The 11,384-nt window shown below is 38.0% G+C and overlaps 1 protein-coding gene and 1 pseudogene across 6 annotated transcripts in view; one reads left to right on the top strand and one right to left on the bottom strand.

Annotated features, from left to right (window-relative positions):
- LOC139963455 (uncharacterized) overlaps positions 1 to 11,384 on the top strand; it is a 44,640-nt gene that overhangs the window by 8,159 nt on the left and 25,097 nt on the right. Inside the window, exons 1-3 of one of the 6 annotated variants that reach the window (XM_071964233.1) lie at positions 3,728 to 3,770; positions 4,392 to 4,464; positions 7,588 to 10,206. In XM_071964233.1, the coding sequence (XP_071820334.1) occupies positions 3,743 to 3,770; positions 4,392 to 4,464; positions 7,588 to 8,578 (1,092 nt within the window). In that variant the 5' untranslated portion in view covers positions 3,728 to 3,742 and the 3' untranslated portion in view covers positions 8,579 to 10,206. Of the gene's footprint in view, positions 1 to 3,558; positions 3,771 to 3,839; positions 4,465 to 7,587; positions 10,207 to 11,384 lie in introns of those variants that run through there. The other 5 variants (XR_011791586.1, XM_071964230.1, XM_071964232.1 and 2 more) reach the window with 5 other exon arrangements.
- Positions 6,411 to 6,652, bottom strand: LOC139964399 (U2 spliceosomal RNA; annotated as a pseudogene).

Below are 11,384 nucleotides of genomic sequence, written 5' to 3'. Positions count from 1 at the left end.
AAGAGAAAGTTTGTATTTAGACGACAGAATACTGTAATTATTAGTTTTCTTTAAGGGTTTCTGAATAAAGCCTTAATTTTCAAGAGCGAATTATGTGTTTATTTTCATTTCTTGTTATCACTAACATGTCAGACAGACGTTTGTGGACCTGACATGTTAATGATTCTTAAGTCTCACGTATGTTTTTGATTCCTTGACAAAGTCAACACGGCGTGTGTAGGTATGCGTGTGTTCTTCAACTTGCAATTGTTAAATCACTGAACTGTGACGACCGAGGACCTAAAGTGGGTCGTCGGTCGCAATAGTGCTAGAACGATCTCTAATGCCACCTACTGCCCTCTATTTGCTTTTGGGGCAAGTTTTCGGAAGGTCTATGAAACATAATTTTTGGTTTTCTTTGGAGTGTGTTGTTTGTTGTACGTTACTATTGTAGCGAGGATTTGACACATGTTCACACACTATTTGACCGAGGACTTATGTGTGTGAGTCCTCGGTAGCATAGCCAAACACGTGTGTGCATGTATGTAACATTTTAGTCGTAAATACGGTACTCAACAACTACAAGTTGGATTGCAGTCATAGCTGGTACATAGATGCGCCATATACTGAGTACAAGAACCCTATTGTTTTTTGTTTGTTTTTGTGCTCATTTCATTATTATGAATGAGGTCACAGAGAGTCAAGCGTCATAATCCTTGAAATCGAAATACTGCTGCAATGAAAATATATTCATGCTTGATACGAAAGAGTTGGTAGATAACGGGTAGCCTACATGATGATGTGTGTTAAATTTGATATGTGCATATTTATAACTTGATTATGCTGAAAAGTTCATAATCATAGTAATTTGACTACAACAAGTTGTATTGAAGTCATACTTGGAACATTACATGATGCCCTAAAATGAGTAGATGAACCCTCCTCAACACAAAAGCTCAACAAATTTGCTGTAATTACTTTAGCTAAAGAAACAAGAAAAAAAGGCAAGAAACCACAATGCATCGTGCATTGCAATTCTGGTTATAGACTACATAGGCCTACATCCACCTCATCTTTAAACGGCAGCAGAATTTCCCTGTTGTCAGACAAGCAATATAACTAATAGGAAAACTGACCAGTGCTGCCCTTGTGCGTCCCTTTAAATATGACTCAGGTAGGTGTATGTGGTCTATAAAAAAAAACCATATGTGAGAATAACTACAAAATAAAAACAGTTACAGGGATTCGAATTTCCAGTGTGCAATAGTCCAGGGGGAAATTGTCCGGGGGCAGTTGTCCGGGGGCAGTTGTCCTGGGGGCAATTGTCCGTGGGGCAGTTTCCAGGGGGAAATTGTCCCGAGGGGCAATTGTCAGGGGGCAGTTGTTCAGGGGGCAGTTGTCCAGCGGGAAATTGTCCTAGAACCATTTATCATAGATCGCTCACTCAGCCTCACCTTTTCTCCAGAGTTGTAACACAGTGCCTTTTTAACCACATACCGTACTAACTGGTGGTGAGGGGTGAATGTGGAGGGAGGGGGTGGGGTGGGGGTCTTGTTCCCAGTCCACTAGCTGTAAGCCCTCAGTACAGCAGTTCCTCCACAGCCTGCATGGTCCCCAAAGTTAAGATGTTAAATTTTTGCAAACATGAAAATTCTCATTTCGAAGCAAACCTAGTAGGGCGAAATTTCTCAATATTCCCCGAGTTTCTGGAAGTCGACCTCCACTCTTCTGATCAGTGATGTGCACATGCGGGCACGGGATGGACTATCTTCAACGTCAATCGGGGGCAGCGTTGTATACATCACACTCAGAATCGAATGCTCCTTTAAGGCAGAGATGTTTGCTTGGGCATGTGCTTCTCGGTCAGTATCCTCACATCTATTGTTTTACTTGTTGCATCGTGATTTGTTCTAATATATACAAACATAACTATGAAAGTTCATGTAAGCAATTCGAGTCTTGACCCAACTAAAAATCAGCTCCTCAGTACAGGCCTAAAATATAAATGTTTTAATATTTTGTGTTATGAATCCTAAATAAGTCCGTCAAAACATGCATTTTTTTCTAATCTTTTTCAACTTCATGTATGAATAACTGAGCCCCATGGAAAGATATGCAACACCATGTTTTATTCCCTTGATATATTTTTAGTGCGTCGAATCAAAACATGGCTTTTTGAGTCCATAAAAGTGTCATGTTTTTCTGTGTGTTATAATTGCAACCAAGGAACTGACCTAATGTTATGTTGATGTAGTCCAGCCACTCTAACTGATGAACCTCAGCAGTGTTTAAAGGTCATTCCTCAAAAATTTATTATAAGTGGTATAGAAATACAACTTGAATTGGTAGCAGTGATTTTTAACGGTCTAGAACATATATGAATATAGAGATGAATTTTCTAGAATGTATCATATATGAAAATCGTACTCTGTTTCTCATAACATCTCTGTTTAGAACGTCACCTACACGTTCACTTCTCCCCCTCCCCCTCCCCCTCCCCCTCCCCCTCCCCCTCCCCTCCCCTCCTCTCTCCACTCCCCTCGTCTCCTACGCCTTCCCTTCCCTTACCTCTCTCCCCTCCCCCTTTGCTCACTTCTCCCCACCACCAATAGTGGCCATATGCTTGTCAATGTGCCAGAGGACTGCCAATTTGTCAGTGTGTTTTCTCGTAGTTTCACTATGGCAGAGGACTACAAGTTTGTCAATGTGAAATGTCATACAAATATATATATATATATATATATATATATATATATATATACATACATACATACATATATATCTACATATATATACATACATATATATATACATATATATATATATATATATACATACATACATATATATATATATATATATACATATATATATATGTATGTATATATATATATATATATATATATATATATATATATGCAAGTTTGTCAGCACATAAAGTCATAGTGGCCATATGCTTGTCAATGTGCCAGAGGACTGCCAATTTGTCAGTGTGTTTTCTCGTAGTTTCACTATGGCAGAGGACTACAAGTTTGTCAATGTGAAATGTCATACAAATATATATATATATATATAAGGCCCGTGGTTCGAATCCCGGTGGAGGCTGAGAATTTTTTCACTGTCCTTGATTTTCCAACTCATTACGATTTTCATTTATATATATATATATATATATATATATATATATATATATATATATATATATATATATATATATATATATATTGAAAACGTAATGAGTTGGAAAATGCAGAACAGTGAAAAAACGTCCAGCCCCCACCGGGATTCGAACCCGGGCCTCCCGCTTTGTACGCTGACACCCTAACCACTAGGCTATGGACGCTGATTGTAGGTCCAGAGGTTCGAAACCGGTAAGGAAGGTCGTAATTCCACTGTATAGCGTTAGTCACCTGTATCGAACAATACTAGTTCTGTTTTGGTGACATATTTACCCTATGTATATGTATATGTATATGCACTATATATAAATGCACTAGAGTCCTTGAGATGTAGATTGTTGAGCAATGGCGCAGTTAATAGTGACCTGACACCGATACAAAGGGTAGTTCTGTTGCCTTTCTTTTAGTTGGAAAGGTCACCCAGGTTAGAGTTTGTTCACACCTTACATGCTAGACAACTTGGAACCATTTCAAGCCCTGTCCCGTTGCCTGGAGACTGTAACCACGTGGTCGATCATGACGGTGTAATGTCATTCAAACGAAAGTAATCAGGAGTCCCATCTCAACGGGACTCAAACGCTCCCATGGCAGCTCAAAGGGTTCTCGATCAAGGTAGATGAGCAATCTTTTATGCATTGTGTTTATAATAGCTGCAAAAGTATATAGACATACGGTATTCCAAACACATACAAAGGTCAATCCACGGTTCCACATGAATACCCCTCTATTCTCAAGAAGGTTGACTTCACACCCTTATAAATGGAAGCACTTTGATATTAACTCTTGGCGTTTGACTATAAAGCTTTCAAGCTTAATACCATAGGGTTCATACAGTGAAGACGTCTGGCATGAACAAAGACGACAAGACGATATATTTCTCAAAAATCTGTTAGCTGATTGTATTTTGTAACCTTTTCCATTCTCCTACATGAACTATTACTTGTACGGTGGAATTTCAAGTGATCAACTATATACTTGCTGGGTTTTTTCGACTCAGTGATTGTTTTGCTTGACAGGAGGATTGTTTGTTTCATGTAAGTGAAATCACCGAAGAACCTGATAGCCTTCGTCATACGACTGCAAACGATCGGTTGGTTTGTACTATAGGCCTATATGTTTGCAAATATTGACCAATCACCCAATAACCGGAACCGACAACAATAACAATGAAGAAAGTACATAAAAGAGGGGTTTTTGCTGTTCTGACTTTTCTGTTTATATTTGTTTTGATAGTACAACTTGTTCACGTCCAGAACAGATCAACCATTGCTTCGATTCAAAGACGAAAGGATGTTTTGAAGGCGAGGTAACAATATTATTTCTCCTTCTTCTTTTAAGAAAAAAGAAACAAAATCATCCATTGCTTTTATCTTCAAGCCTGTTATGAATAAGTCTTTTAACCACCTAAACACAAAATTTTGTTTCGAGATATTATAGTTCGAGAGGTCATGTTGGCGGACATTTTTTTTGTCAATGTGTGTTGTCATGGTATACCGTACTACTTTACGTTCATTCACAACTTGGGAAATATTATTCCCCAGAATTCCCCTTTTGCTTTTCTGTTCATATTTTGTTATGGTGAAAGTATAGGAAGTGTTGGTGAGTGTACTTGCAATAATGGTGTCAGTATTCATCAACATTTGTTGAAGGAATTATACAAGACAATAATTAACTTTTTAGAAAAAGGCTTAGTGGTTCTACGCAAGCGCTACTGGCGGGGTGATGTAACTTTTAGAATTGCTGAAGTCTTCAGCCAAGCAAATGAAAGAAAATTGAACTCGTAAAAAACTATAAAGAAATATTTCACCGCTGTTTCGAGGAGTCATTCAACAACTCTCAATAGCTTTCATGAATACATTCATCAAGTATTTTACTCACACGGCTCGGTGATAATAAATGGTTATGTTTCTTCTTGTTATATCAATTATATAAATCTAAATAAATAAATATATATATATATATATATATATATATATAGATATATATAGATATATATAGATATAGATAGATATATATATATATATATATAGATATATATATATATATATATATATTTCCATGGATGTGTTAATCATTGTCTATGCACTGTCTATACCAATGTACGATGTATCCATAGACTATATAGTATAGGCTATGTTTTTTATCCAATAATTCTAGACAATGAGCTGGGTAGCAGGTTGTAAATTCTACAAGTAATATATATATATATATATATATATATATATATATATATATATATATATTACGTTTACCATGGCAAAGAGCTTGTTAGCTTGGGAAACATTTCCGCCAGAGAAGAGCGACTCCAAGTGGACATACCGGATGTCACCGAGACGACGCTAAACGAAGCTAAACACACGTACGAGGCTGAGCTTTTTACCCTTTGATTTCGCACACGTGTTACGAACAGGATCACGGTGAAAACTATTAAAGGCTTTGAAGACTCGCGCACAAAGAAACGTCTAATGCCGGTAATCTGACCTTGTTTCGAATGAGGTGTAACATAAGTGTTAGACACCACCATCGATCCCAGAAAATACACACACAGCTTGCTACCGTCGGTAATTAGACACTAGTGTACAGTCAATACATGCAGCTATACGGTCAATACCCACAACACAGTGTACATAGCAGCGATGGACATCTCAGGTCTCGGTAAAAGATAACAAGGTATCACGTTTCATTACTGTCTGCTTTTGTAGCGACAACCCAAAAAAATTCACTTGCAAGCAACGGAAAGTTAACTTTTTCAGTGGGCAGCACGCGGTTTGGGGCGAGTCTTCAATGCCTCTAAAGTAAAAATATCAAAACTAACATTAATATATAAACATTGGGAAAACCAAAAACACGTGGATTTGCACAAATCAATCATTCCATATTACAGAATATGATTTCCCCATATAAATAATGCACAAACGCAAGAAGCATAGCAAATAATATTTGGGGGAAATGAAACACAGAACATACAGAGTAAGATCGACAAGAATTACGGCCTTAGTAATAATAACTACACTCAACTTGCAGTCGTTGCCGGGCAGAACAACCACCACACAAACAGCGACATGCAGGGGCATTCAGGAGCTTACAGCGGCTTTCTGGGGTTTACGGCTTCTTTCTGGAGAATTTACAGATATACCACCAAAATATTAACCTCTGGAGAAATACTCTCCAAAGACAATACTGTAACTCAATATACCTTTGCAAATAAGCGAACAACAAATACACTAAAAGGCAATCAAGATATCAGGCACAAGCATATAGCAAAAGCACATAAAACGCAAATCTCTAAAATATGATGTTAAACAAGACTATCCAATTACGATACCAACTGCTCTAAATCGCAGGCAGAATATTACTTTTTAAGAAAAAGTCGCTCAGGAAAGAACCTTGCATCGGGACTGTGACTGTGTGTTCATCGTCGGGTGTGTATCACCATTCCCCTCGAAAGGGAACAGATACTACTCATGATCTTAGCCAAAAGGCCTAGAAGCGATCACACGCAGAATACTCACATACTACTTAGGATTCCCGCTATGAAAGCACATGCGACACCACTCTGTACTATAGGAGAGGAATGAAGCACGTAACTCACGTAATACGTACATATGCAAAGAAGGGACACGGGTATAAAAAGGTCACACCCTAAACATCATTGGGCGAGGGCAGCAGTGACCTTTGCCCGACCGTGACCCAATGGAAATTTCCCTTTCAACCACTCTCCGGAAAAGAAAAACCGCACAACGGCAACAATGACACCAGACGTTGCAGTGTACAAACAGAACAACGTCTGATATGGAAGATGATAGAGAGATGCAACCAGACGAGGCTGGTCATGCTGCAAGGATATCGCAATCAGGGGAGATGGAGTATCGTTCTGTTGAGATGAAAAATGTTTCGAAAATCACATTGTTGCTTTGCCACCATCTCTGGATATGTACGATGAGAGACAAGTGGAACATCTACCGGGCAAAATCAAATTAACATTTTTCAAAAGGCATTGATTTGCATGGGCTAGTGTAACAATATTTCACGATGAAGGTAACAGACGAGACACTAATTCGACAACCCTATACTAAGATATCCCTAGCTCAGATATCCAAGTCAAACAACTAAATGCAGGACAAGTCGGACAGTGCAATTATCAGGAGTTCATGTGTCTTTATTTCTTTTATCTTGTAAATATTGTTGTTGTTCTCATGTACTAAAAAAAGGCTGCTTTTGATGACAAGTTTTAATGGCAATAAACTAAACCACACAGAAAAAAAACCCATCATGGAGCTTTTACGGGAGCAGCATACATAAATCTATGCATTGTTTTTGTCGAAGGTCCATACACCCCTCCCCCGTCCTGCACCCGAGGGATCTCATAATGTTATACCCATGCATGGTCTTGACGTTTCATTTTTGCCTACTATTTTATACGTCGCAGATCACCATCACATGAAGGAGATGAAGATGATGTTGAACACACGCCAGTGCAGTTTCGTCAAGTGCTACCTACAGTTCGTGATTACAGATCGCCCACAATCCAGGTCCCCTTTTACAACAATGTCCTTCCCAATGCTTACTTAATGGAGTCTACGAATCTGACGGAGTACAGAAGTTCTACAGTGGCTTTCGTTCACAATCCAAAAAGCGGAGGAACTACGGTAAAAGATTGCATGTTACAAATGTCTACGCAATTGGGCCAAAGACATCCTCTCCTTTTGACGACAGCCAACCGTCATAAGATCCAAGCAGACTTCATGAACGGTTTGTTAAACGCTGAAGATCACCGTATGTTGGTCGGGACATCCAGTTTCGGTATAGGTGAAAGTTTTTCGACAAGGAAATGTTCTTATTTTACGATTGTAAGAGAACCTTATGATCGAATGATCTCGCATTATTTCTTTTGCCAAAATGGCGGCGAAACAGGGCGTCCATGTCACAATAAGACTATTGAAGAATACGCAATTCAAACGGGAAGCATTCTGTTTCACCAGATGGCCGTTAGAATAACATGCCGATGTCAGGACGATTGCAATGACTTGAGTTTACATCCCTGGACGTGTAAACGCGATCACAAAATGGTAAATCTTCTTCAAAGTAGAAAAGAGATTATCGATCTGTTACAGCAACATTTAGAAACTGACTTTGCAATAATTGGCTTGACAGAAGAGTTTGATATAACTTTACGTATTCTACAGCAAGCGTTCGGTCTCCCGTTTTACGATCAGTGCAGACATTTAAAGAATAACGCGGGAACTTATGGTAACGTAGATGAAGTAAAATTAGACAAACTAAAGCTGGAAGCTAGGCAAACATTGGTACAAAGTAAAAGGGTTAGAGATATTCTAGAACCTGATGTGATTTTGTACCAAAGAATGAAAGAGATTTTTACCAAACAGAAAGAAATGTTTCTCTTAAAGCATCCTTTGTGATCTCGACGCATATAATAGATGTAAACAATCAAAATTGATATAAAAGTCGATCAAATTAGATTTATATCATTGACATAATTATTTACAGTACGTACTGTATTTTATACACATTTGCAGTCTACAGAATTTCATAAGATTGGTTTGACTTTTTCAATGAGTTGACTAGAGAACATCGATGGTTGGATACAACACGATTGTTATTTATCAATCTTAGAACTCCTTCATTTCTTGCACTAACTTTTTTTGGGTATTCTTAAACGATATTTGCTCTGATTTCAGTTGTCGCCAATATTGAATCGACTGATCACAAGAGTGAACGGGTGAACCTTCTGAAATAATTTGGTAATGTCAATCAAGGGCATTGAATATATTTAACACTCGCTAGAATTTTCGAGAGCAAAACAACATTTATTTTTTACATGTTTTGTTTGCACTATAATACAGGGTTGGCATTTTCCCGGGAAAAACCTGTTTTTCCCACTAAGCGGTAAAAACCAGGTAAAAACCGGGAAAAAACTGGTAAATACCGGTAAAAACCGCCTCCGTCTCGAAAACTATTATTACTTGTCCGTAATATGCAGGGTCATCAGGGACACTGTCATTAGAGTTCTGGGAATTATGTGTTTAAACGTCAGTTATTTACTCTGGAGGTCCAGCTATTATTCACTTTGCAAAATTGTTATGCCGAGCTTGACAGGTTGAACACTATACAGGTATTTTTTAGTTTCATGTAACTTATATTTTAAGACACAAAAACATGTTCATAGTTCATACTGTAGTTTGCAAGAATTTAACAGAGTACACTCTATGTAGTTTCCATTGTTACTTGAGAGATCTACTTGGCGAGCGAGTTGTAAAAGTTACATTGTGAATATGTTTGCTCACTTTCCATGTTTTTGTGATGGTGTTGCATTACATATGTAACAAGACAATGTGACATGTATAATATGACAAACCATAGCCCCAGGGAGGCACCAACAATTTGATACTTGTCCATTCTCTAGATTATGGAATTATGCATCTCGATAGGAAAATAAAGTTGGTTGATTTGAGTATCCAATATATTATTTATTTGAATTATTTAAAATAGTCTAATCGGTAAACTCACAAAGTTATAGATCATGGCTGTTCTTTGGATGTAACCCAACCCCCTACCATAATATGCCATTTTCTTGTAGTTTCTATGCTCATCCACAAGTTCCACATGAATTTTTAGGAATTCTATATAATTTGCGGTTTTTCCCAGTTTTTCCCAGTTTTTCCCACTTATAGGTGGGAAAAACCTCCCGGTAAAAACCGGTAAAAACCTGGTTTTTACCGGGCGGTAAAAACCGCCCGGTAAAAACCGGCCAACCCTGCTATAATATTTACATTGTTAACATTATTGCCTAATTCAGTGTTGCCAATTTGTAACTGATTGAAGCAAAGGGTAAACGTTTGGAGACTTCTGAAATAATTTTCTTATTTTTCATTCATGTGTTATTGAAAATATTAGACACTGGCTAAAAAATGTCAATATCAAGACAAGCTATTTCGCCGTTCAGGCATTTTGGACTTGCCACTTCTTTTACTATCATTATATTCTGGAGAATGATATTTCAAAATAAAGCAGCTATAATCTTTATAAATTGTTATGTAGTTTTAGTATAATTATAGAAAAATACGTCTGCTTTTAACTTCTTTGCATAACTGTTTGTTCTAGTCCGATTAGACACATGGTAAATAAATCCCTTTTTCAACAGCACTGTTTGGTCATGGAGGGCGTTGTGGTGAGGTGGTTAAGGCAGTGGACTTGTGATCTAAAGATTACAGGTTCGAGCCCTGGCCAGATCATTACGTTGTGTTCTTGGGCAAGGCGCTTTATCTCCATTGCCTCTCTTCACCCAGGTGTATAAATGGGGACTTGCGAGGTAACTTGTAAATATAGTTGTGTGCGCCGGTTTGTGGCTGCACCCTATGGGAAGTCCCCGGAGGACACGTGGTTGTGGTGCCCCAGGAGAGATTGATTGAATTGTGCACACTTTGGTGTGTAGGTGTGACAAGTTACCAATGACCAGGGTTAAGTTGTAAAGTCGTGTGAGAAGGCCTTGGGACTGAACAAGACTGTAAACCTAAAATTAAAATTAAATGAGAGGCTCAATGTGGTTACCGCCCTCCTCCATCACCACCACCATCTAAACAAAGGTACATGTAAGTGCCATTAATTTCTTATCTTAACATGAATGTTGTCGATGTGACATTTCTTCATAGTGGGCTGGGGAAGGGGGACCATTCGGTGGTACTACTGAAGGCTGAGGGTATACAAAACCTGTTATGGTTTAGGTCAATCCATAGAACTGTGATTAGTTGATACCCATACGTGCCTTAAATCAAATAGCTTTAATAATAATCATTTTGATCCGTGCATATACAAACGAAATGCATTCTGCAGCTGTAAACTTGTTAACCAGTGTTTGAGTCAGTATGGCAGCCATTTTGCTATTTCGAGAATGTGTAAACCCTCTAGACTGTATAGTACACAAAGCCGCCACTGTTACAACTAGGGTGAACGTACGTCTATGGCAAGCCATGTGGGACAAACACTGCATAATATATCCGCGTATTAATTGGAATTTATACGCGTATTAATTGGAATATATACGCGTATATATTATTTGCCAATCATATGGCTTAAATATATCCGCGTATTAATTCGAATATATACACGTATTAATTCGAATATATACACGTATTAATTCGAATATATACACGTAATAAATAAAATACATATGGGGATTAAATCCAATATTCGCACGGATTAATTAGA

Source organism: Apostichopus japonicus, chromosome 22 (genome assembly GCF_037975245.1).
Source record: "Apostichopus japonicus isolate 1M-3 chromosome 22, ASM3797524v1, whole genome shotgun sequence".
NCBI classification, from domain to species: Eukaryota; Metazoa; Echinodermata; class Holothuroidea; order Aspidochirotida; family Stichopodidae; genus Apostichopus; species Apostichopus japonicus.
Note: the sequence above shows the minus strand (reverse complement) of the source record. Positions and strands in the feature narration are given on the sequence as shown.